At 44.6% G+C, this 25,789-nt stretch overlaps 2 protein-coding genes across 7 annotated transcripts in view; both read right to left on the bottom strand.

Annotated features, from left to right (window-relative positions):
• Window positions 1–84: 84 nt before the first annotated feature.
• Window positions 85–3,839, bottom strand: NKX3-2 (NK3 homeobox 2). The gene is made up of 3 exons (XM_032223648.1): window positions 3,347–3,839; window positions 586–615; window positions 85–509 (listed from the first exon to the last, which is right to left on the bottom strand). Exons 1-3 carry the CDS (start codon window positions 3,837–3,839, stop codon window positions 85–87), a joined length of 948 nt encoding a protein of 315 aa, XP_032079539.1.
• A 5,550-nt stretch (window positions 3,840–9,389) lies between these two features.
• BOD1L1 (biorientation of chromosomes in cell division 1 like 1) overlaps window positions 9,390–25,789 on the bottom strand; it is an 80,927-nt gene continuing 64,527 nt past the window's right edge. For 4 of the 6 annotated variants that reach the window (XM_032224142.1, XM_032224147.1, XM_032224144.1 and 1 more), the window contains 8 exons: window positions 24,925–24,994; window positions 24,811–24,845; window positions 20,346–20,394; window positions 19,528–19,556; window positions 19,317–19,395; window positions 18,726–18,897; window positions 16,018–16,161; window positions 10,298–13,265 (listed from right to left, as the gene is read on the bottom strand). In XM_032224142.1, the coding sequence (XP_032080033.1) occupies window positions 13,157–13,265; window positions 16,018–16,161; window positions 18,726–18,897; window positions 19,317–19,395; window positions 19,528–19,556; window positions 20,346–20,394; window positions 24,811–24,845; window positions 24,925–24,994 (687 nt within the window). In that variant the 3' untranslated portion in view covers window positions 10,298–13,156. Of the gene's footprint in view, window positions 9,712–10,297; window positions 13,266–16,017; window positions 16,162–18,725; window positions 18,898–19,316; window positions 19,396–19,527; window positions 19,557–20,345; window positions 20,395–24,810; window positions 24,846–24,924; window positions 24,995–25,789 lie in introns of those variants that run through there. The other 2 variants (XM_032224145.1, XM_032224143.1) reach the window with 2 other exon arrangements.

The following is a 25,789-nucleotide window of genomic DNA, read 5'->3' as shown; positions in this document are numbered from 1 at the left end:
CCCTGCCTTCCTTGCCTCCTTCCCTTGTTTCTCCTCTCCCTACTCTCCCTCCCTTCATGCTCTGGAGCGGCCGGGATCCGACCCTCATTTGATGCCCCCGGCGGCGGCGGCAGCGCAGGCAGAAAGGGCCCAACCCGGCAGGCAATAATAAGGGTAATAGTAAGAGGGCTGGAAGGAAAAGAGGGAAGGCGGCCGGACCATCTCGTTGGGGTGGTATTGCCTCTGATCATCACGAACTAGGACTTTGACCGCCACTTTCTTGGCCGCCGGCGCGGCGGACAGGAGGTCCGCGGTCAGCTGGCGCCGCTTCGTCTTGTAGCGCCGGTTCTGGAACCAGATTTTCACCTGCGTCTCGGTGAGCTTGAGCGAGGCAGCCAAATCGGCGCGCTCGGGCCCAGAGAGGTAGCGCTGGTGGTTGAAGCGCCTCTCCAGCTCGAAGACCTGCGCGTGGGAAAAGGCCGCCCGCGAGCGCTTTTTGCGCGGTTTCTGGGACGCCGTCGAGGCTGCCACTGGGGCCGGGACGCCCGCTGACATCGCCTCGTCCTCCTCGGAGAGGGCTTTGGAGCCCCGGTCGCCGTGTTTGGCGTCGTCCTCCTCCTCCTCCTCCTCGTCTTCCTCTTCAGGGTGGCTGCCGCCTCCTGAGGAGGGAAAAGAAGACAGACAAGAGTCAGGACAGGAGGCGTCGGAATTTGGGGGGCGCCCCTTCAGCCACGCGCCCCGCCTCCCCGGCTTCCCCTCCACCTCGGTTTCTCCACTGGGAGCAGAGAGACTCGGCCTGCAATCGGAGGGCCCCCTTCTGCCCGATCCTGAAGCAGCATTGGGCCTACAATTCTCCTGCCCCTAAAGCAAACCTCCTTCGAGGTGGAGGCGCCGAATCCAGTCAAGGCGCTATGGCCGGTGGTTGTCATCGCTTCTCTACTCTCCTAGGGGGTTGTGAGGGATGTCCCACCGGATTCAGAGCCCTCACTATTTTTCTTGGGCTTCTCCCGCGCGGCCACACGCATATCTTAAGCCCTTTAAAAACAGAGGCCAACAGTTGCATGGATTACACGTGTAAAACAAAGGGTGTTGAACGGGAAAGAGACCCGCATGGGATGGAAATTTGTCTGTCTCAGGGTAAACACTCTTTATTTTGCTTCCTCCCCTTTTTGGTAAAGAAGGGGGGGCGAGTGCAGAAGGTTGCACTTTGGCTGAGAGGGGCGCCCACGAGTTGCCCTGAAAGGGAATGACCCCAAGACAGACTTGAAGACACTGTCTTCGAAATTGGGAAGTAGCACTGTGTTTGATCCAGCCAACATTTGCTCGGGACCGCAGGGGTTGCTGCTGCCCTCAAGGCAGCCTTTCTCTTTCCTCATATGACCTGCCTGTACGCGCATCCTTTTTGTCAGTCCCTTGCGGACTGCTGTGGGGCTGAGAGGAGGCCGTATCAAGGAAGGAGCGCCACAATCCCTCTGCTAAATCAGGGCGCCAGTCTGTCCAGATAAGGGGTGGGGAAGGGGTGAGCGAAGCGCCACCAAGGAGCAACGAAAAGAAGAGCCTTCCCCACAATTCGAAAATTGACATTTCTTAATTTCCCAGCAATCAAACTCTCCTCGCAAACGCGGCCAGGAGCGAATCCTCTGTTAGCGGAGCCGCAAAGCTCCAGTCTGTCCCGCCATTTTCCAATGAGCCGCAGTTCGTAACTTAAATCCAACGGGTTTCAGACTAGATCCCGTACTTCCCAGTTCCCAAGGCTTCTTTTGGCTTCAAACTCTCACCCCGGGCTCAGGGGATCTCAGCCGAGCGGCAGTCGAGCCTCTAGAGGCAGGAGCTGTAGAAAGTAAGCTAGAAATCACCCTTCTAAGTGTTCTTGCCTCAGGTTCGTTTGCCGGAACCGGCAAGGCGCGTCACTCCCACCAGCGAACCAGGTCTCGCCCTGGCTTGGTTTCGACAGGTGGACCGAAGCATGTTTAGTTCAAAGATCAGACCCTTCTGGTTTGCGGGAAGGCGAACTAAAAAGTGAGAAGAAAAGCAGCTCAACTTTGCGTGCTGGTCTCCGGATTCCTAAGGGTAGAAAACTTCTCCGTTCGAGCCCTTCGCTTCTGGGCCTCATTGGCGCTTCTCTTTGTACATGCTGGACTTCCCTGGGTTCGCATCCTTGGTTCCCCTCTGTCAGGTTCTCCAAATGGAGCGGCGGGCAGAAATGAAAGCTCTTCCCTGCAGCCTAGAAAAGTCGAAGAGGGCAGGCCACGCATCTTTTCCTCCCGCCCCACATAAGTCTTTGCTCCGCCGCCAGGCTCGGCCCAAGCGGAAAAAACTGCCAGGGGAGATGCCATCCAGCAATCGGCACTCTCCTACACCCCACCTCCCGCCCGTTTACTGAAGCCGCCCCGGGATCCATTTCAGGCCCGGCGGGTTTAATGAAGCCGCCCCGGGATCCAGCTAGTCTGGAGAAGGCCAAGCTCGTTTGCTGCATTTGCCACTGCGAGGCCGGCGACTGGGAGAGAAGCGGGGGAAACGAATTCTGCCTGGAAAGGGAGAGGATGTGGAGGAGGACGGGGCCCTTCTTTGCCTCTAGTAATGAGGCTTCGCGCGATCCATTTCCTGTAGAGAAACATCCTCTATTAGGTTCGAGCTGTCTTTCCCGAGCTCAGCGAGGCCTTTGTCCATCGGAAGTCCCATAACACTGCGTCGGAGATAAGTCTTCGGGGCTCCGCAATCACGGCAGCCAGCCAGAACTGGGAACTGTTTTGTGAACTCGGAGAGCGACGACGAGAGTGCAATTAGCAACATGCTTCGAGAGGGTTAAGTGGGCTCCCCCACTGGCCTGGCGTCTCCCCCTGTTTGCACCCTAGTCGGCCGCTTCTCAGGCCCAGCCCAACAGCTGGAAGAGCGGCCCTCCGCTTCCGCCACCCGTTTCCCGGCTGCCTTTTCTGGATTAGAACGGGTTCCTCCCGAAGGGACACGCAGGTAGGAAAAGCAACAACGGCTTAAGGGCTTTGCGGTTGTTTTTTTTCCGCCAGGCCCAGCAAGCGCTGCCTTTGAAACCCAGAACTGGAAGCAGGGCGAGACTCCAGATTGCCAGCCCTGGCTGAAGGTGACGCCGCTGCCCCTCGAAAGGTGGCCTTCTAGCGGTGACCCACTGGCCAGAACGCTTCGTTTTGGGAGGATTCCCGGAAGGCAGCGCGGGATCGTCCGCTCTCTCTAAGAGAGAAGCCCCCTCTACTCTCCCCAATCCGAGCTTTACACCCTCGAGATCTCCGGGTGAGCAGGAGCACGACTTTCGCCCCCTACCTGGCTTTGTCTCCCACCGGCATCGTCCCGCTCCACAGTCCTCCCTTGATCGCTCCGAAGGGACCCGGCTCACCTGTTGTCCCTCGGCCCGGGGGACGGCTTTCCGGGGACGGAGGAGGGTGGCCTTGCTCGGTGCTGATTCTTCCCGCGTGGGATTGGGCTCTGCCCTGACCGTGCAGCCTCTCTCGGGGTCTTCGGGAGTCAGCGGGCACGGGGCCCTCTCTGCTGCTAGGTTCCTGTTCGTCGTGGTCCTCCCTGTCGCCGTCGTGCTCCTCGCTCAGGACAGAGTCCGAGTCCCAGATGGATGGCCGGGCAGCCGCGGGGTCAGAGCGCTGCTGCTCCTGGCGTGTTGGCGGCTGGGGCGGCTGGAGCACGGGGCCCAGAGTGGTGGCCTCCGGGTCAAAGAGACGCCAGCAACAGGCGGATGTACCCTCGGGACCGGGCAGGAGTATCGGCGGGCAGGGACGGGTGGCAGCTACGACTCGCACGGCGCCCACTTCCTTCTTGGTGAGGAGGGCTTGGATGGAAAAAGGCGTCGGGGCCAGGCTAGCATTGCGCCGGGCCATGGCTGGGCCGGCTGCTCGTCTGGCGCCTCGGGCAGCAGCGGGAGGTCTACCTTCAGTTGGACGCTGCCCTCTGCGCCCCCAGGCCCGTTGCGCGCTGTTCCCATAAAGAGCCCAGCCGTCGCCAACCTGCTGAGACGCTCCTTTGGCCAGGCAGCTCCCGACTCCGACCCACACCGCGCCTCTGCGTGCTCGCTGGCTTTCGGTCGCTTTTTGCAGCCCACCCAGCTGTCAGTCCAGCGGTGGAGCGCCAGAGCCGAGGCCAGGGCCGGCCTTTCCTCGTGGGTGGGGCTCGTCCCGTGCGGCGCGTTCATTGGCTGCGCTACTTTTCCGGCCCGCGGGAGACTTCGGCTCTGGAGCGGTCGCCTTAACCCTTTCCCGTGCGAAGGGTTTTCCTGCCCGAGAAAGAGCTTCTGATAGGGAAGGAAGGGAAATTCTTCGAGGGCAGCCCTTCTCCATTTGTACGCCTCTCCCGAGTTAGCGGGATACATCTTCGGCCTTTCTAGGATAGTTAAGCTCAAACCCCATCTGGGGCAACCGACAGGAAAAGCTGTTGCTGAATCAGAGACTTTTTCTGCCCAAGCCTTTGAGGCGGTGGCCATATCAAAAAAATCTGGGACCGTATTAGAAAATCTGAGCACTGACAAAATTTCCATTTGTTAATTGCAAAAGGCCACATGCTTGGATCCATACATATCAAACCGATAAATTAATTTCCTAGGATCTAGGTTCTTGGGAAGAACCTGATACCTATGAAGGCCAGCGCCATCTAAAGAGCTGGCAGCTGTGATGGCACATTGTTATGAACAGAGAATAATTCGAGAATTTATAAGGACTACTGCTTCGTTATTTTTCCTTTAATCAAAATGCTGAAATCGAGAGTCCATCTTCTCTGCCTGGAATGAAATTAAAAAGAACATATATTTCTACTGTTTATTCTGCCTCTGAAACACATTCAAAGATAGCGAAGATTTTGCTATCTAATATGATGATGTTGCTAGAGCTTGTCTTTTGACGCTTGAGAATTTGTAAGACTGAAACTCGAAGAGAGAATTAAGGGTGCATTTTCTTCTCAACCTAGAAAATGCATTTTGAAAGTTCCTCAAAACAAAACTAGGCGAAGTTCCATATTTTTGTCAGTTCGAATCAATTCTATGCAGGGTTTTGATTGCAGCAGAAAACTTAGACGTTTCTAGGGAAAAACCTCTGCCATGTCCCTTGCCAGACTGGTGCCTACGCTTTTCATATCTGATTCCTCAGCGCTTTATGCAGAACAAGTTTGTCAATTTATTTATTCAAAAATATTCTCAGCTGCGAGTGCTTGGTGTATAAATTGTGAACGAATAAATTTTATACACAAAAAAATTGAACAAATTCGGAACAAAATTAAAATGATTTGCCTCAGCGAGTGTGTGGCTAATAGTATCCAATATTTATCATTATGGGTAATGTCACACATTTGCTGCGTGTTTCAGGGTTGCAGAGTGAAATGAACAGATGGCCTGTATGTGTATACCTATATACGGAATAGACTATGGGAAAAATATCAGTTCTCCAAATAGAAAGGTAGGGGTTTAATAACCTCAAAGGGATCTGGGCAACTAGGAATTAGTAGAAGTTTTAACACACACACACCGCATCCTCTCTCGAAATTTACAAAAGAAACTGGGGCGGGGATGGGGAGAAAAGTGGGACAGATGGGACATATTTCTTAAGCGAGTTGCTCCTAGGATATTAGAGTCTGGGGGTTATTTGGGGATGAAAACGCTGCTCCTGCGCCTTTCTTTAAGGCAGGAACGACTCAGATGTGCCACCGAATGTGTTAAGACACGTTCCTCAGAATAAATAGGCCGAGATATTTTCTAATTTCTATGAATATATCTTTAGTCCACTGAACGTTTGCAACGGTTTTAATAAACAAGTCAGAACTCCCGTGGAATCAGTACTATCTTCAAGTCGGCTGTTCCTTGAAACACCGTGTGAATTTTGAATCCCCGAGTGAAATTTCTGCAACCTCCGAATTCCCCTGCACGGGGATACAAATTATGAAATTTGTAGACACCACTTGTCTACAAATCGACTTGTCTACAAGAGACACGAGTCGTGTCTCTTGTTCCTTGACTATTGGGAGCAAGACCTTTTCCTATAGCCGGGAGTTCCCTCTGCTTCGCCCGCGTGGCTCCCAGAGAACTCACTGAGCTATGGGGCGTCTAGATCTGGCAAGGAGGAAAGAGCTGAACCGGGAAGCCCCGGATTTCGCCCCACACAGCCAAGTCCCTACCCTTTCCATCAGTGTCTAGGTGCTCCTGCTAATTGCGCCACAGGAAGGGTGCCCGCAGCTAAAAGCCTGGTCTCTCCAGCGGAGGAGACAAAGGGCGCGTGCAGTCGCAGTCCGACCGGCCGAGACTGTGCCGGGGGGAAAGAGCCGTCGAGTCCCGATGGAGCTAGGGCAAGGAACGGGCCTTCTCAGCTCTGCCAACTTCTGTTTGCCCCTGAGCTGGGAGGAAGCCGGACTGGCCGGCACCGGAGGGGAAAAAAGAGGCTTTCCAGGCGTGCAGCCCCGGTGGCGAGCGGAGGGAAGGCGGCTTAGCGCAGGAGGCTAGGGGTGCGTTCGCCGGGTCTAGAAGGACGGCAAGCGCTCTGGGTTGGAGCCCCGGGGCCTCTCACTGCCGAGCAGCAGTCTGAGTCCTCCGCCCGTGGAACTTCGCCGCGGACCCGCCAACCAGCAAAGGCTCAAACAAGCAAAGGCAGTTTGAGCCCAGCTGCTCAGAGGAGAGGCCGCGAGCGAGTTGGCAATAGCAATAGCAATAGCAGTTAGACTTATATACCGCTTCATAGGGCTTTCAGCCCTCTCTAAGCGGTTTACAGAGTCAGCATATTGCCCCCAACAACAATCCGGGTCCTCATTTTACCCACCTCGGAAGGATGGAAGGCTGAGTCAACCTTGAGCCTGGTGAGATTTGAACAGCCGAACTGCAGAACTGCAGTCAGCTGAAGTAGCCTGCAGTGCTGCATTTAACCACTGCGCCACCTCGGCTCTCGGCACTGCTCTTTCTGCGCCGCGGCGGATCGGCCTGGAAGCGGGAAGGGCCCTTTTTTGCTGAGCAGCTGCGCCTCCCCTAGTTTGGCTGTGAGAGCAGAGCGGGAAGGCCTCGGGACAGAAGATGCCGCTACTGACCGCCCCGAGATCTCCTTTCCTGTACTGGCGCCACGTGACCAACCTGGGCTGCAAGCCACAATTAAACCACCTTTCAATCGATTCAGATGTAACACGCCCCGGGAAAGGTGCCTGCGAGCCCAGTCCGCGAATGAAGGGGATGTTCAGAGCAGGAGACTGAGCGTGTGTGTCGGGGAACTCCCCAAGAAGCCTCCCCCGGGCGGAAAAAGAGTGAAGGAGGCGTCAGGATGCCAGTTCCGGGCGGAAAGAGGCCTCGGCTGGGTTTTCCCACCGCCTCCAACGTTCAGAGTTGCGGCGTTCAAGGTTCTCCCGGCGAAGGCAGCGCTCGGATTTCCGTCCCCGTCGCCTTTGCAGGGATCGAACCCGGGAATCTTGGCGGTGGCGTGGACGCCACCCGGAGACAAACGGGAGAGGCAGAGAACGGCGCTCCTCTCACCCTTTCCCTCGGTGGCCACCGGCTCTTCCTGGCGAGCTCTAGTGAGAGCAGGCAGAGCAGAAGCAGCCAGGGAGTGCCTTTGCGAGCAGGGAGCAACCCGGACTGAACGGAGATGCGCATTCCGGGGGTCTTAGTAGCGCATTCCGGGGGTCTTAGCGGGAGCGCCAAAGAGGCTAGAAGAAGCGCGGCGCTCCTTGTCGGGATAAGAGGCAGCAAAGTGCTCCGAGACCGGCGAATACTGCCGTTTAGAGTGCCCCAAATTCCTCTCTGTATCCCAAACCCGTCTCTATCTCTGCCAAGTTCGGTCCGCAGATTCACCTTGTTGGCGACAGGTACCGTCCATGGATTTGTTGACTGCCCTAGCTGCAGTCTCCCCTAGAATGGGAATCTGAGCTTGGTTAGAGACATTGAAATGATGGGGAAATGGTGGTCCATTGGTCAGCATCAAGCCTTTGTGAGAAACGATTTGCTGTTATTCTTGGGTTAAGATTCATTTCTAGACAATTGTTGCTGGTCGCTTATGCTACATAACAATAAGAAATGGAATCTCCTTTTTTTGTAGAGGTTCCTTCTCAGACAATTGATAATAGAATCAGTAAACTCTACATGCCCTCCAGCTGGTGAACAAGTCACAATTGCTGGGCTCATAAATTTTTTTTGGTAATAAGACATTTCAATTATGTTAGAATTGCCTGCTTGCAGGAAGCAACTGTCCTTTGGGTTGGGATGACAGATCTGTGTTCTGCTTTATTTCAAGTCAAGTAGCATAAATAGTACCCCCCCACACACCCTTCATTGCTCTCCTGACTGGGATAGACCTTCATTCTGCACCTCTCTGGCTGCCTCCAAGCCTTCAGTCAGCATTTTCAGCTAGTTAACACAACTACAGTTCCAGAATCTCTCCCCGCTTTCTATCTCCCCCCCCCCCCCCTCTCACACACACTAAATCCAAGGAAAGATTGAAGGCAAACAAGGTCCAGGCAGAAGAACAACATCATAGCTTCAAAATCTAAGGGACTGGCTTGGACAAAATTCAACAGCATTTTTTTTTGCACCTGTTGATAAAAACAGGATCACCAATGTCCGATGACGGATATGGCACAAGGAGAAGTGGCTTATATCCTTTTCAAAAAGTCAGAGATAAGATACAAATATGATATAATGAAGTGTGAAGTGACCTTACACAGTACCGACAAGTTACCAAGAGAAATGATGAGTACTAAGAACAAAACCATTCAAGTTTAACTTCAGCTGCTCAAGGGCTACTAATCTTTCCTTCTCCAACTTCCTCTGGTTGGCCTTTTTCTCCTGGTGAGAACAGAGAGTGGGGGAGGTTCTTCTGTTGCAATGGGCCCAAATTGATTCAGAATCATAAATATGGAGCTGTCTTTCTCCCCTTTCAAAAGCTATCTGGTTGCTTGCACAGTGTGTAGGTTTCCTAGGCTTTGCCCTGCCTTGTCAGATTTGGGTTGCCTAAACATCTTCAATAATTTTCTGCTACGTCATCATCACAGCCCAGCATTTATCACTTTACACTGAACAGTAGGTGCTGGGTTGAGTCAGCTTAAAGAGATCCTTCTGGAACCTTCACAGGCATTTGGATTTCCTTACCCTGAACAGTTTCATATCATCTGCCCAGCTCACTGGCTTACACTAAATGAAATTCATTTGTGAACTAGTAAACAAAATATCCCCCAACATATTCTTGAAAGATGCCTTTTCTTACCTTCTTTCAAGTTATGTTTGCCTTTTGTTTTCAGCTATTTGGCATTCTACAAGAGGATAGCTCCTCCTATCCCTTGGCATATACATTTTTTCAAGACATGGAACTTGGTCAAAAATATTTTTAAAATCCAGATATGAAATGTAGACAGTAGATAAATAGTAACACACATTTCCACTTGCAGAATTTGTGTTGATTTCCCTTCAGAAGGCCTTGTAGTTAACTATTTATTTTTTTCATTACAGTGTCTACCAGCTGTCTTAGAAAAAAATAAGCTGAGTGGTTTAGAATTGTTTAGGTGTCTCCTAATTGGGATCTCCTTGCCTTCCTTCCAGGACTTTGGCACTGGAACTGATCTGAAAGAGACGTGCCATAATCAGAGGTCACCGATGTCACACCTGAGGTTTTCTTTAGAACCAATCAGGATGCAGTGATTTTTTTGTTGCTGTCAAGCTGTTCTAGGGCATCATCTCCTGGTATTTCAATTTGGTTTTGTTCTAATAAAGTCAATTCAAGTTCAGGATCTCTTCTATGTCATCTGTAACAAAGGAAATATAAAGAATTAAAATTCTCTGAAATTCCATATCCTTCTTGAACACCTATCTCATCTCTTTTTGGTTTCCAGCTTCATGTGCTTAAGCAAATTCTTAATGTTCCCATTTGTGCTTTTTGCCATGTACTTCTCAAATAACTTTTTTTTCTCGAGTCTCTTTTCCATTAATATATGTATGCTAAAGACATTGCTTTTTCTCAGTTATGTATATTTTTATGAAAAGGGTGCTGTGGGAAGCAACCTATAATAGTCAGTGTGAGCTTAAATGGACTCCAGAGGATGGTAGAGGACAGGAAGACCTGGAGGAACGTTGTCCACGGGATCACGATGGGTCGGGCATGATTTTGCAACTAACAACAACATATGCAACAATTTGCAATTTTCTCTCCAATTTTCTGACCAGAAACCCAGGCATTTTGGAGATGCTGAAGCATGAAAACCCAGCACATTTATTTAGAAGAGTGAAGAGAAACCAAAGACAAGATTTGTACTTTCTCATGTATTCATTTTACAGTAAACCACAACTCCCAAATCTTTTAAACCAAAACAGGTTGAACGGATTGTTATTTATTTATTTTACTGTTGCTTGGTGGCTCAAATGTTTGGGACACTTGGCAGGAGGTTAGCATTTGAGACCGGATAGCTGCTGTGGGGTAGGTTTGAGCTCTTATCCATCACATGAAAGTAGCCTCCAACTGGGTGTCCCCAGGACAGCAGTGATATCACTGGCTAATCCTTTCAACTTGGATACACCTCGGTGCTTCTGACACAAGTGCAAAAAAATGTATTTTACTGGCTGAAGTTTGCTAATTTCATTCTTAGTTTTCAGGAAAAAAGCATCTCTAAACAGGAAACTTGTATCTCAAGGGAGAAAACATGACGGTCTCTCAATGCATAGGGAATTTGAAGTAGTTCACACAATCTCCCACACCCCGTTCCTTGGGACCTTTTAAGAATGGCCCTATTCCATACCCTACTTGCTTGCTAATGCTTTCCATCATATGGAAGGCGTTTCAAATTCTACATTGTTTCTACATTGGTATAAGAGGGGACAAAGGGAAATTCTGGCAGACTTTCAAAATCCTGTTATTCTATCTGACAACAAGAAGTTATTCTGCCTGACAACACCACAGTTGTTTCTGTGGTGGCTGTTTTCTGACTGGTCTACCTTGAAAGGCTGATGGATACAGATAAAAACATCACAATCCATTTCTGACCTTCAACCTTCAGCCGAGAATTTTCCAGGTCAGTCCTTCATTTCAAAGTTTATGTTGGTAGGGAATGACTCTCAAGAGAATGTGAGTTTTCAGTGGGAAGGTGAGTGATAGTATGCATCATGAGTTTATTGTACTATAAACATGTAAAAAGTGATTAAAAATACTGCTCAGAGTCGCTGGGATCTGATCCTGTGGGACAGATTCAGCAATTGCTGTTAAAATAACTTCTAATAAAGAAAGCACTATTTTTATTTCTTTTATTTAACTAGGAATCCATCTTTCCTGCGATGTTAACAGTACTTGTAGTACTATCAGTGGCATTTGACAGAATACAATTCATTTTCCATTGCTAATGAATATCAGATAATGAACCTTCTATGTAAAAGAAGGCAACAACCTTTGGGGGAAGGCTTTTCTGTGCAAAAAGGGGGAGGGGACAGGGTCTCTGGCTGCTCCCTTCCTCCACCATCCCTGCAACAGAGCTTGTGACAGTATTTGCACCAGGAAGCGAGGCTTCACAATTTGGAGGAGGGAGGAAGAGTGTATTTTTGCAACTATGAAGACTTGCAATCTTTCCTGCCTTTGCATCATGCAAGACAACAACTATGACGGTCAATTGAAATCTTTGAGTCTTTCTCTACCCAATAAGTTGGAATTAATGATAAAAAATATCCATATAAAATTGATAACAGTTTTGATCTGTCATAATTAAAAATAGAAAAGGATTGAAAAAAATTATCTGAAATGTAGGGGCATCCACAGAATAGATCAAAAATATCAAAATGGCAGCCACAACAATGTGATTGAAGCTTTGCACATAAAAATCAGGCAACCTTTTGACTGTGCAATCATGGCCACCATTTTGATTTTGGTTGCATCCTACAGACCTCCCTAGGAACATGATTGACTCCATGCTGTAACTTCTATTTCATGAGCCCAATCCAAAACAAAGCACCATTAAATTGCTGGGCTGAGAGCACCAGAGATTTCAGCTTGTGTTTAACTTGCATAAATATCAGTAAGATTCAGAAATGTTCGGGATGACAATCTTTTGAGTATAGACTAGAAATACATGCAAAAATCTAGCAATTCAAGTGCTGAGACTCTAGTTTGGAAACATTTTGCAATTTATATATAAAAATTCCATAAGAAACAAACTAGAATATTTGACAGAAATATCCACATTACAACAAAAGATCCCCAAACAACAACTACAACAAAAAATTAAAAATCAATGTTGTTTTTTTAGTTATAAAAGATGAATATGAACATTTTAAAATAATCTCATAATATTTGGCAACTTACATCTTTGCAAGAGACAAGTGCAATTAACAATAAAAAAGCTTTACATGGAACTCAAATTGAAGATTTGTCCTTGAGAGAGTAAAATGCAAGTCTACTAAAAATTTGGACAACTAGCCAGATTCTACGCCCTTCTTTAATACTAGTGGATAAAGTATGCATGTTGCCAATCTTTTCAGTCCTTTTGTTTTCCATTTTTCTATGGAGAAACAAAAGCCCTGGAAGAAGAACAATTAAGCGCTCCATAGAAAGGTGATGTGCACTTCAGTCGAAAACTCTTCTTGTACTATGTTCCCGCTGGGACACTGGGAGAAATTTTACAAGTGAGAATACATTTCCAAAGGAAAGGGCACGTCAAACTCAACACTGTAGAAATGTCACTCTTAACTCTTAGCATAGAGAAAGTTACAAACACAACAAGGGAAGTAACAAAGCTCTCCTTATGCCTATCTACTTGACCCGAACATATGAGAAGGTTCTGAGCCAAATTCGTTTCGTACTTCCTTTTCCTAGTCCTACCCAGCACTAAGCATGGCAGCACAACATTTAATAATCCAGTTAAAACAATATACTATACCACCAGGTGTTGCAGTTCAACACAGTGTTCTCATTATGTTCATACACAGTAAAATACAATCTTTTTTTTTTAAATAAATGTTCTATATACAAAAGGTGTTAAGAAGCCACTAGTGAAGAGTGGTTTGGAAGCATCAGCAAATTCCTCCTGGACACAAAGAAACTTATCTAATTCATATCATCTTTTTCCATAAACAAATAGTTCATGAAGCTGTTTAAAATATTACATGTGTATTAATGTTACATCTTGGAAATACACACATGCAGCTCACCCAAGCTTTACAGAGCACAGAATGTTCCCTCCCACCCTGAATCCCCAGTGACATGGGTTCCAACTATCGCTTGGACTTTTTCACGTCAGTCTCATCAGCCCTCTGGTGATCCTTCTTATGTGACACTGGGGGGCTCGCTTCCCTTCTGCGCTTGATGGGTTGAAATTTTGATCTGAAAGTATCAAAACGAACAAAAAAGGGGTAATTATTTTTAGTAATCATGGAATCCAGTGACTTTGATCAAACTAGGCCCATAACCTGCTTTGGGAGAGACTGTCCCCAACAATGCCATTGTTGGGATAATGGCTAAATTGGGAAGCAAGAGAATTTAGTGCTAAGCTGCTATTCCCCTCTACCTCTTTTTGTCCACCTGATGAGGCTTGTTTGGCTGCTCCTCATCATCAAGAACATCTTTGGAAAAGTGTCTGCTGCTATTTTTTGTCCCTGGCCATCTTGACTCCCTGCGATTTTCTCATTTGTACCACTGCAACCTACGCGATTCACAGTCAAGACTTGGATGAAGAACTCCAGGGCTTTCCACTGACAGATCCCAAACATATGGATGATTCCCTCTACTCTTCCCATCAGACCTGCTTGATCTCGGAGTCCTATAAAACACTGAATTATTCCATGAGGGTTCTGCTTAAATACGCCAGCTTCCATTTTTCAACTAAATAAAATGGTATGACATATTGTTATGATTACACTTGCTTACTGACATTGTATTTATGAATTGCCTCAATTATAAGAGACTCTGGAGACTGCATATACCTGCCATCATTTCTCTTTAGCCTAATGATTACAATTACATTTAGATTCAATCAATCAGAATAGAGCTGGAAGGGACCTTGGAGGTCTTCTAGTCAAATCCTCTGCTCAAGCAGGAGACCCTGTACCAGTGATGGCTAACCTTTTTTGGATCGCGTGCCAAAAGCGGGGGGAGCGCAGAGGGGTCGTGCGCTGACATGCCACACCCATAATGCTACATGCATGACCATAGTGCCATTTTTTGCCCTCCAGAGCCTTCAGGAGGCTTCCCTGAAGCCTCCGGAGGGCAAAAAATGGCTGAACAAGGTGGCTGAAGTCAGCTGGCATGCCCTAACCAATGGCTCCACGTGCCACCTGTGGTATGCGTGCCATAGGTTCGCCATCACGGCCCGATACCATTTCAGACAAGTGGCTGTCCAGTCTCTTTTTAAAAACCTCCAGTGATGAAGTGCCCACAACTTCTGAGGGTAAGCTGTTCCACTGGTCAGTTGTTCTCCCTGTTAGGAAGTTTCTCCTTATTTCCAGGTTGTTTCTTTCTTCATTAGGGTTTCTTATGTCTTGTTTTGCCTTCTGGTGCTTCTTTGTGGCAACCCTGGAATATTGTTATGATGTAACCACAGTCTTTCTTTTCTCTAGACTAGCCATATCCAATTCCTGCAACCATTCTTCATATGATTTAGTCTCCAGGCCTTTAATCATCTTAGTTACTCTTCTCTGCAATTTTTCCAAAGTCTCAATGTTCTTTTTATAAAGTGGTGACAAAAACTGGATGCAGTCTTCCAGTATTTTTGCCTTACTAAAGGCAAGTACTAATACATAGAATTAGCGGTACTAATTATAAAGTGGTACTAATACCTAGATTTTGATGCCTCTGTTTATACAAGCAAGGTTTATATTAGCTATTTTGGCTGCTGCCGCACACTGCTGGCTCATATTTAAGTGATCATCCACTAGGACTCAAAGGTCCCTCTCACAGTTACTGGTTTTGAGCCAGGTTTTGCCTGATCTGTACTTGTACCTTTGGTTTTTCCTGCCTAACTGTAAAACCTTGCTTTTCTCCACATTAAATTTCATTTTGTTGGACAGGGCCCATTGTTCAAGTCTGTCAAGAACTTTTCTGATCCTGAGCACTACAGATTCATGCACATGACAATTTGATACCTGGCTGAGCCATGAAATACTTGTCTTAAATAGCTTATTTCCTTTTTCTATGGATCCTTCTTTGTTTTTGGCTAGCATGAGAAACTATCTTCCATGGTCAATCTTCCAAAGTTATTTGGGTGTCTGGCATTTCCTGTGGTCAATACCACCTTCATCTTAAAATGAGTTCTGGACTGCCACATGCTTGCCAACAAGTGTTTCTACTCCATAAGGCTGCTCCAGAGAAATACAGATACTGTGATTTTTGGGTTTCGAACTATGATATTATAAAAGTAAATAAACTGTATTGAAGCAAAGTAGAAGCTCATATTTTACATGAATGAAAAAATAAACAAGATAAAAGATATGTTACCCTCAAAATTTTGGTAAATGCTGGAAGCTATCTTTTAAGCAAATAACAGAGAAGTCCCTGCCAAATCATATCAGATATTCAGTAATGGACAGCCAGATGCTTCTAGAGCATAACAGAAATAAACTGTTAACTCTCGAAACGACTCTAGTTGAAGTAATATTTTTCTTGCTTCGTTTCTTAGTTGCCATACTTATGGGAAGGGAGGGGGACGTATGGAATGTAGAATATTTCCCTCCAATGTGCCAGACATAACAAAGATAAGTCTACTGAGAACCAAGGCTGGATCAATGTGCCCTAGTAATGGCAGGAAGGAGTGCTGAGAGGTTCCTCATCTGTTTGGTTGGCTAATGTGATCTGTGACACAAGGAGGGTGGCGAGTATCTATTCTTTAATTGTACTGAAACCACGGGAATTATTCAGTGTTGGTTTCACATTTGACCGTGCCAATATGTTGTACCCAATAAACAGGATTTTTGAGGAAGCCAAGGCCTCAGAGACTTGAATTGGTTAGGAGCATTACTTGGAACCATGACAGGACTCGTGTCCTGTAGTTATCCCACCAAATACTGTGGCATCATTTTGGGTAGTAATGATCAAACAAATGGAAGGAGGAGAACCTCAAGATATTTTTCTTTCCACTTACTGGGCCAAGCGAGGATCTTTGTTCACTTTTGCAGTGGCAGATGACTGCTTCTTCTTTGCTAATTTTCGACGTTTTGTAGGAAGAGCTGAGGATGGACTCTGGCTTTTCGATGAGGCTCGGGTTGTTGGCTTGTTTGGCTGCTTCCTGAAAAAAATAAGTACAAATATCGAAGAAGGGGCTTTTCTAGGACCAGGTAAGACGATCAATTAAAAGTATAATTCCAAAAATGGGAGCTTGGGAGAATCTATAATGTTCCCACACTCTTTATTTAAAAACATCTTACTTCAATGAGAGGGAGAGAGAGGGGGGTGGGAGGGAGGGAGGGAGAGGCAAAGAGAGATGAGGTTGACATTTTAAAGTGAGAAAAATGTAATGGTGTGTGTGTGTATCACTTCTAGGTCTCTTAGATGCAAAACAAAATAATAAGTTGGTGGTTTTGTGTAGTGATTTTACAGATCATTAAGAAATAAATGAATCTCTCTTATTTTACATTTAGATGAAGGAAACTGAGGAGATTTCTGGAGTGTCAATTAAATTTCTAAAACACCAGATCTATCAATATAATATGATAGAAAAAGAGAACTGGTGGTTTCATTTCAAGAATTGCCATCAAGGAAGGGTGCCTCACTGTTGGTGAGCCTCCTTCTGTAAATACATGAAGGGATGTGGCTACAGATGTCCTGTTCTAAGAAACACTAGCAAAAAAAGACATAAAAAACATATAAAAATGTCTGATCCCCTGAATAACGTCCATTGTTACATCTTGTTTTAACAGAAGCAGCTATTACAATCATAGAGTAATAGAATAGCAGCATTGGAAGGGACCTTGGAGACCTTTTTGTCCAACCTCCTGCTCAAGCAGGAAACTCTATGCCATTCCAGAGAAGTGGATATCCAGTTTCTTCTTAAAAGCCTCCAGTGATAGACTTCTGGATAGGAGTTGTGGCGAGACAGTTGGAGGTAGCGGGGCTCCACAAACATCAACTGATTCTTCTCCAATAGGAGGTCCTAAGGGGCCAAAGCACCCTGGAGGGGCGATGAAGAAAGGAGGGATTCCTTGTAGATTGCAGGAGAGCGGTAGCTCTCCTGCTAGATCCGAGGCGCCCGCCCGACTGACGGAGAAACAAGCTGGAGCAGTGTGTGAACAGAGGATTGGAACTGGGTGAGACAATTTTCAATTTTTTTATTAGAGACTCACCCTAAGTAAAAGAATTTTTGAAAGACTCCAAAGCTCAGGAAGCAGTGAATTAATACATGGAGATAAATTATAGATCCAAAAGAGAAATGAAATTTTAATGGAGGAATATGAAGTTTCAAAATATAGAAAGACTGAACTGGAATTTGTGGTTGCTATGAAAAGTGATTTTAATTTGTTGTAAATATTCTTTGACTGCTGGAAGAAATTATATAAAGAATTTTTTTTCTTTTGTTGAACTTTGACAATCAGCTGTTAGAGCTTCCACCTTGTTTTGGTACCAAAACTTAGAGTTGGAACGCCATCTACTGGCCAAAGAAGACACTATATTATTGTATGGCTGGAAAGGACCTTGAAAAAAAGAAGTTAGGGCTGATAAAAAAGAAAGGAAAGTCAGGATTTGGCAACTTCAACTCCCTCTATTATATTTTTACTTTTAAATAAGAATTAGGTCTAGAATAGCAGGCCCTCTATCTTTTTGATGACAAAGTTGTCAGTTATGTGGGTCAGGAACCTTAAGGTTCTTTCATGGACAATGCACCTAATTATGTATTTATAAGTTTTCTTGATTGCAAATATCTGATTTCCAGACTGATTGTGGAGCCAAGACTTCAGACTATTGATAATAAAGAGGAAGTGTAATATTCAGGGGTATTATTAACAGTATCTTCAGTTCTGATGAAATGCAGATTTTTTAAAAAGATGGGAGACCACAGCTGTGCTTTCGAGACACTAAAAATCATCTCATTTTTGATGATGTTTAAAAACTGCATGAAATTACTGGTTTAAGCCACTAGATTTAGATTTTTGCTTATGTGCTGGTGATGCCCAGTCCCCTGGTTAGTCACTATCGTTTACCCTGGGGTGACAGAAGTTCTGACTTGGAATCTGGATCATTTTATGATTAGATGAAAGCAAAGAAATTTTACATTAATCTGTATAAATTGGAGATCTATTGGCTGGATCATTGGATAACTGTGATTCGATATACACTTGCCACACTTCATTCCTTCCTTCATTTATTCACTGCCCATCTTGCAATTCAGGTGGCTCTAAGGGGCTTATCTCAAGATAAAACAATGTATCACAAATAAAATATAAAATGGATTAAAATGCACCAAATTTGCAGATGTTAGGATGGTTCTAATTTTATTCACATGCAGAGAAGTCTATAGGAAAGGGGTAAAAAAGTCAAGATGATGACCATAACAATGACATGAAAGCCTTACTCCTTTTGTATATGTGACATATATAAAAAAAGACTGATGCTTCAACTACATAGTTGTGATTGCCATTTGAACTTTAATAAGTATACCCTTATTCATATGGTAACTGTAGCCAGAAATCCTTCATTATCAGTTGGGAAATTCACTGGATTTGAGACAAATACACCAGTTACTGCAGAAAAAGACAGCCTTAAGTGTCTTTTTACTCAATTCTCATAACATCCCTCCATGCCCTACTGAAGAGACCTGGTTAATCATTTGCTAAGTCTTGTCACAGTTGGCATTACCTTTCTGCTTCCAATCTTGACGCTGACCTAGTTGTGGCTCCTGAATGCATCTCATCTCCATCTGTTTCATCACCACTTCCTTTCTTCTTGATGTCATCCTGGCCCTTAGCGCTTTCTTCAGAGACTGATATGAGCTTCTGACGTTTTTTAGATGAATCAGATGTGTTTGTTCCTGCAAATTTTAATGACAGTATCAAAGATCCACTCAAGCCTCAGAAAAAGATAGATTATTTTTTTTTAAAGAAAGAGCATTCCATATAGAATACTCTTACAGAACCTTGTAAATGGAAAATGTAATTTTCCATCCCTTTATGTTTTAATTCATATTTGTTTAAATCTCTTTAAACACATTTGTGATAGTTTACTTTTTTCTTTCACAGACAAAATTCATAGAGAACTCAAGCGGAACCAAGCAGCTGGGCTGTACTAATCCTGACATAAAATTACAGAGATTTGCACATTTTCCTATAATATTTACTTTAGCTTCAGCCCAATGATTTTTTTCCCAGGGTATAAAGCTGATCTCTTTACAAGTTAATAGACAACTTAAAAAAATTAAAAGTTAAGAGAAGAAGAGGAGCCTTTGTCTACCTGTTTCCTCTGATGAAAGACAAGCCCGTTTCCGTTTTCTTCCTCTTAACCACACCTTGCTCTTCTCTTTTTCAGTTTTCTAACAATTGGAAATAAAAACAAAAACAAAACAACAATATAGTTCCACTACAACCAAAAGGTCTTGTAATTCTGTAAAGATATTTTAGATTTGAGTTGGAAAACAGCATGAATCAAAAATTATTCAACTTACATTGCTTCTATTGTTCAAAAAATCATTGGCTGTAAAAAGAAACAAATAATTAAGAATGTACTTTTATCGATATTAAAATTAGCCAAAAATGTTACTTAGTCATTTAATTAAAAGTATCTTTCCTTGCATACAGTTCCTTCTAAACTTACAATGTACTAAATGCAAATGTAAATTGTGGCAGGGATGATAGACAATAGTAAAATAGAATGACCTAATCCTCCTTGAAAATTAGAATTGTATATAATTCTGTGAGGCTAGATGTTAAGAGCCAGTTATCAAATGAAAAGATTAGATGCTGGTAACCCTGCTTCTCTAGCCACTGCAGTTAAACGTCAGCTCCCTTGATAGCAAGACTCTACAAGCTGACTTGACATAGGGGTGGGAAGGCTGTCCTCTTGGAAATGTACATTCTAGGAAAGAGGGGTGGGTGGGAGTCAATTATATTTCACTAATCTTTTATTGGATCTTTTTGGTTTTATGGAAGTTCAAAGTTTTAATTATTCTGTTATTGAATTCTGCACTTTTCTAACTGTGTGATCCCATGGGCAGAATAGAAGGAAGTTATGCCATTAGGTTCCCTAGCTGTGCCCTGCTGACAGATATCAATTTATTAGGCCACTGAAACCACAGATTTTACCAAATTTGAGAAAGGGATTGCATACATTTTAGAACTACCCTGGATCTCTGAACAAGAAAACTTCATAATTATGATAGCCAAATTGATGGAGTATCAAGTCTTTATTTAAAAGGGGGAAAAAAGCCTGTTGCATTTCATGCCATATATTTTTCACGTTAAGAACATATGTCTGAATCCTTACCTTCTGGTATTATCCCTGTTCTACTGCTAGTGCCTGAAGACTGCAGTACCTAATTAAGAACAAAACCAGCAGTATTCTCAGTAGAAAAATCAAACGTACTAAGTGTGTTTAAATGCTCTTTTAAGCTTTTATTTATATTTAAACCAATTCATGATATCCTGTCCTCTCAGAAGTTATTTAAATACTGAGAAGTAGCCCAATTACTACAATTAGTGTAGACCCAAAGTAATGTAATATGCAATACTCTGGGGTTCCCCAAAAATAAGACCTCCCCAGATAATAAGCCCAATCGGGCTTTTGAGCTCATGCGCTAAAATAATCCCTCCTCCAAAAATAACTGCTTCCTAAAAATATTGCAACACAGTAGCAGTCATGAGGTGACCACACTTGCCACCTCCGGCACCTCAAAAATAATAAGACCTCCCCAAAAATAAGGCCAAATGTTATTTCAGGGGTCAAAAGAAAAAAAGACCCTGTCTTATTTTCGGGGAAACACAGCACTTTTTACAACCCATGAAAAAAGCTGGGTTTTTCAAAGAAACTTCTATCCATAGTGGATCATGATCGTAGAGTGAGTTTATCAGTATCATAAATACACACACACATACACTTCTGAATGTTTTTGTCATGGCTTACATTTTAGAATATACTGTAAAACATATTTTATACACAGAAAAGCTCATTGGTCAGAATATTAAAAACTACAATCAATGTTGACATTTTTGATAGTTTCATATAGGTAATACTTGAGTTATGAATGTAATGGAGCCTGCCCATTACATGCCCAAATGAGGTATCTCAGGGTAGGGAAGGCCGGGGGGGTCGTCTAGCGATGGAACAGGCTACTTGCTTCAGATCACCCAAGGCGTCACCCAAACCCCTGAGATACCTCATGCTCCCTCCCCTGGGCTTCCCACAATTGCTCCCCCCACATCCTGCCGTGCCAGGTCACTTACCTGGTGAAGATGTAGCAAGCTGTCTCCTCTCCAGCCTTTCTGCTGGGGTTTCTTTGCCTGTTTGCAGTCTTGGCGCAAAAAGCATTTGCAAGCTGATGAGACATTGGGCCAGTGAAATCGCATTTCTTTCAACCCTCCCATCAGCTTGCAAACTCTTTTTGCGCCAAGACGGGGAGTTTCTCAGGGCCTTGATCCCACGCTACTTTAGGCCTCTGTTCCCCACGAATGCACCGAAACAGACAAAGGAACTGGCGGCTTGCTAGATCGCTGCAAGGTAAGTGAATCTCCACAGGCCCCATGACGGTAGAGACCCAGGGCTGGGATTGGGGGAATAGGCAGGGTAAATGTTGCAATGCCTCTGCAATTGTTCGTGAGTGTAAACAACTACTGTGGTGCTGCAACATTCCTAACTTTGGGCTGTGTTGTAAATTGTTGTAAATACTTGGGAGGGTGTTATGTCATAATATAGAATGGTTGCTACGTGAACTGTCGTAACTTGAGAAGCAAAGCAAAATACAGTACAGTAAAGCATAGAGGCAAAGATTAAATGACAGGAAGGTGGCAGATTACACTGTATAGCCATGGTAGCACAGTTAGAATGCAGTACTGTAGGATTAACTCACTGCTCACTCCAGGAGTTTGATTCTGATCAGCTCAAAGTTGACTAATCCTTCCATACTTCCGAGGTCAGTAAAATGACCCAGATTGTTGGGAGCAATATGCAGACTCTGTCAACTATTTATAGAAGGCTGTAAAGCACTGTGAGGTTTAAGTGGTATTGCTCTAGGGATAATCCTATCCAGTGGTGGGGTTCAGATAATTCAGGGGTGTCAAACTCAAGGCCTCCAGGACGGATCTGGTCCATGGGATGCTTAGATATTGTTGTGGCCCAGCAGGTGCCGTTGGAGCTGCTACCAGACTCTGACAGCGAGGGGCCCTCTGAGTTGGCTCTGGAGGATGTGGAGGACCCTGGACAGGGTTCCGACTCCGAGCAGGATGCAGAGAGGCTGGTTGGCCACCAGGAGGCACCTGAGCCTTGGACCAGTGGGGAGGAGACAAGGGAGAGTGAGCCAGAGGCCAGTAGTGAGTTGTTCCTGGATGCACGCCATCGAAGAGCTACTAGGCTTCAGGAACAATTACGCAATTACAGGAGGTAATTGCGCTCAGCTGGTGGTCATTAGGCTCCTCTCCAGACTATAAAAAGCTACTTGTGCACACGCCCCTCTTTGCAGAAGTCAACACAGAATCAAATGTCGGTGAACTTTGTGTGAGCTTGGCAGGCTGGATTGCTGCCAAGCCTTCTCTGTGTTTATTGCTGCCCAAGTTTGTCTGTGCTGGGTTGCTGCCAAGGACCTGTTTATCTGTTAATTAAATGCCGTAATTTATCTCTGGCTCAGAGTGTGCTTTGGTGTGGAACGAGGGGGGTCAGAACAGATATGTATGGCCCAAGGGCCGCCCTGGAAACAATGTCCAGCCCACAGTGCCTCTGTCAGTGAAAACGGAGCTCAGGAGGACCGCACACGGCTGCCTTGAACTCAGGTTTGGTTGGCAGAGGGTTGCAGGAGGCCGTCCCAGCCGAAAACGGAGCTTGGGAGCCTATTTTCTCTGGCAGAGCGCTCAGGCTACCACAGGTGCCCCCAACACAAGTGACATCAAGGTGACCATGCCCACCCTGGCCACCCTCCCCCACGAGGTCAAACACAACCCTGATGCGGCCCTCAATGAAATTTGTGTTTGACATGCCTGAAATAATTTAACAACCGGTTCTCTGCCCTAATGACCATTTTATGATCATTCAAGATCATGTTTGTCATTGTTGTGCTCTATTTCTGTAGAGATGTAGTTATTTCTAATATATAGCGCAACTCCACCTCTTCTTTTATTTATTCTATTTTTTAAAAATAATTTATATTCCTCTAGTTGTATGTTCCATTTGTGGGTTTCATCCCACCATATTTCCGTAATAGCAACAATATCATATCCGCCCTCATGTACTTGAATTTCTAATTCTCCCTGTTTAGTCCTCATAATCTGTGCATTCATGTATAGACATTTGAGTAAAAAAGAAGTGCATTCTTTTATTTATCTATACATTGTTTATCTACTTAATGGCCTACATGACATAGGGCCTGGTTACTTGAGGGAGCACCTGTCTCCTATAGCAACAGTTCAGCCAGTTGTATAAGGCACAATTGGCACATTCCAGGTTCCTTCAATTAAACACTATCATTAACTAATATAAACATAATATCAAATCAGAACCTGGAAGCACACCTTCTGGGTAGCAGTGCCTGCACTCTGCAACAAAGTTCCTCCTATGATCCAGATGCCACCCCCCCCCCCCCCCACTTTGCTATTGTGAAGACTTGGCTCTTCACCCAGGTCTTTGGCAAGGCTTCAGACCTGGTCACCTATGGGAAACTTTCTGCTGTATTCACCTGCAGATCTGATCTAATTGAACGTGAATATTTCTCTCCAGGACCATCTTTCTGAGAACAATGTCTGATTGGATTAAAATATAGTTATTTTCAATCACTATCCTCAAACCTCTACCTTATGGAGATTTGATTTATTTCTTCCCTGCTGGGTTTCAGGAATACAAGTTGGACCTGGCTTTTCCATCTAGCCCAGGAGAAAAGCACACTTTGAATGCTGAGATGCATTAGTGGACACACCTTTTTTTTAAAAAAGCGACAACAGTTAGACTGATATATTGGTTCATAGTGCTTTAAATGTCTCTCTAAGCAATTTATAGTGTCAGCATATTGCCCCCAACAACTTGGGTCCTTATTTTACGGACCTTGGAAGTGTGGAAGGATGAATCAACTTTGATCTGGTCAGGACTGAACAGCTGGCAGAGTTAGCCTGCAATGTTGCATTTTAACCACTGCACCACTATGGCTAATAGTACTATTGAAATAATTATTATTTGGGGTTGGGTTCATTTTTTATTGATGATTGTTTTAATGTTGTTTCTGATTGTTACCCTAGATATTTTATAACCTTGAAAAATGTGCAGCATATATACAGTATATAGTAAATAAATGGTGAATGCCATTGTACAAAAGAAAACAAATTATGTTTTGGGGTTGAAAGAATCATGTTTAAAAGAATATTCTTTAAAAAATTATATAGCCACCAACCTAATATATCATAACCTTAGACAGCCTAAAAACAGGGATAATAAGAAGCACAAAAACTTCCAGTGTTTCCAAAAACAATACTCCGTTCACTTTGAAAAAACAATTTTCTTGGGTTCCAGCTACCCCAAGATATCTGGAAAAAGTCAGTTCTTCAAGGCTTTTCAGAAGGTGAGGAGGGTCAGGATCCTCTCAGAGAAAGGGTGTTTTAAAAGTGGGGCCCAGTACTGATATTATACTGAGTGAAATTGTCTTCTTGATCCTGCCAATGTTTGCTTTATCAAACAAACACTATACAAATAAATTCCATAGAAAGAAAATAATCCCTCAACTTCTGCATGCAGACGAAACACCCCACCAAATGCTTACATTTCTCATGACTGTGTCCAATGCTGAATCCTGACCTGGAATGAAAGAATAAAATTCCTGAATTCAGTGAAACACTGGTATCTATTTTTTAGAAAGGGATGTTATCATACTTACTCTGTACTGCTGCTATTTCAACAGGATATTTGCGAGGTCTTCCTCTTTTTCGTTTAACTATTACTTGCTGCTGTACCAAACAAGCCAAAAGATTATTATTAGTTAAAAAGAACACTTGAAGATATCCTCTAAAACAAATATAAGGAAGGAAAAAAGATTGAGAACCATTAAAGAAAATTAATAACAAACAGATTTACTGTGATCTAACCTTTTTTTTTGCAGGTTAGCACCAATGAAAAGTGGTTGTTAGTCTCTAGGGTATGCAAAATATTTCATGAATTTTCAAAAAATGACTAGTTCTGAGTAAGAAATTGAAGTCTTTATTTTGTAGCCTGAGCATTTTGGTTTCAGTCAGAAAAGAAGTGTTCCAAGTTTAAAACACTCTGTTTAGAGTTTGACATGCTTCACAATCACAACTACAGATAGTGCTCAACCTGTGACCAGTTGCTTAGTAACTGTTCAGTTAACTCCCCCAAAACTACTTATGATTCGGTTTCAAAAGTTATGGACGTTGCAGCACCCCTGAAGTCATTTGCCCTTAGAACCAACCACAGGGATGCTGCAGCATCTATCCACTCACCTATCCTGCCCCACCGGGTGCCTGTAGCCATTAATCGACTCAGGGGAGATCAGGCCAACTGTAGCCCATGCAAATTGGCAAGCTTCCCAGCTTCCTTCCCACCAAGAAAGCAAGGGGAGATCAGGTCATTTGGTGTTTGCAAGCCTCCAGCTGCCCTCCAACCTAGGGACTTGCAGGTCTTGGCCTGCTCCAGGGCCAGCAGCACCCAACTTACTTTTCTTTTTGCAGTTTCTGAGACACAGGATCAGCTTTCTTACTGAACCAGCCTTGGGGCAAAGCAGTTGT

This window comes from Thamnophis elegans, chromosome 9 (assembly GCF_009769535.1).
Source record: "Thamnophis elegans isolate rThaEle1 chromosome 9, rThaEle1.pri, whole genome shotgun sequence".
Taxonomy (NCBI): Eukaryota; Metazoa; Chordata; class Lepidosauria; order Squamata; family Colubridae; genus Thamnophis; species Thamnophis elegans.
Note: the sequence above shows the minus strand (reverse complement) of the source record. Positions and strands in the feature narration are given on the sequence as shown.

Excerpts from the sequence above, each read along its gene's own strand:
- NKX3-2 (XM_032223648.1), bottom strand. The coding sequence starts at position 3,839 with ATGGCCCGGCGCAATGCTAGCCTGGCCCCGACGCCTTTTTCCATCCAA. Across the intron at positions 616-3,346 it reads CCCGGGCCGAGGGACAACAG|GAAGACGAGGAGGAGGAGGA; the intron begins GTGAGCCGGGTC and ends CACCCTGAAGAG. Across the intron at positions 510-585 it reads AGGAGGAGGAGGAGGACGAC|TGGCAGCCTCGACGGCGTCC; the intron begins GCCAAACACGGC and ends TCCCGGCCCCAG.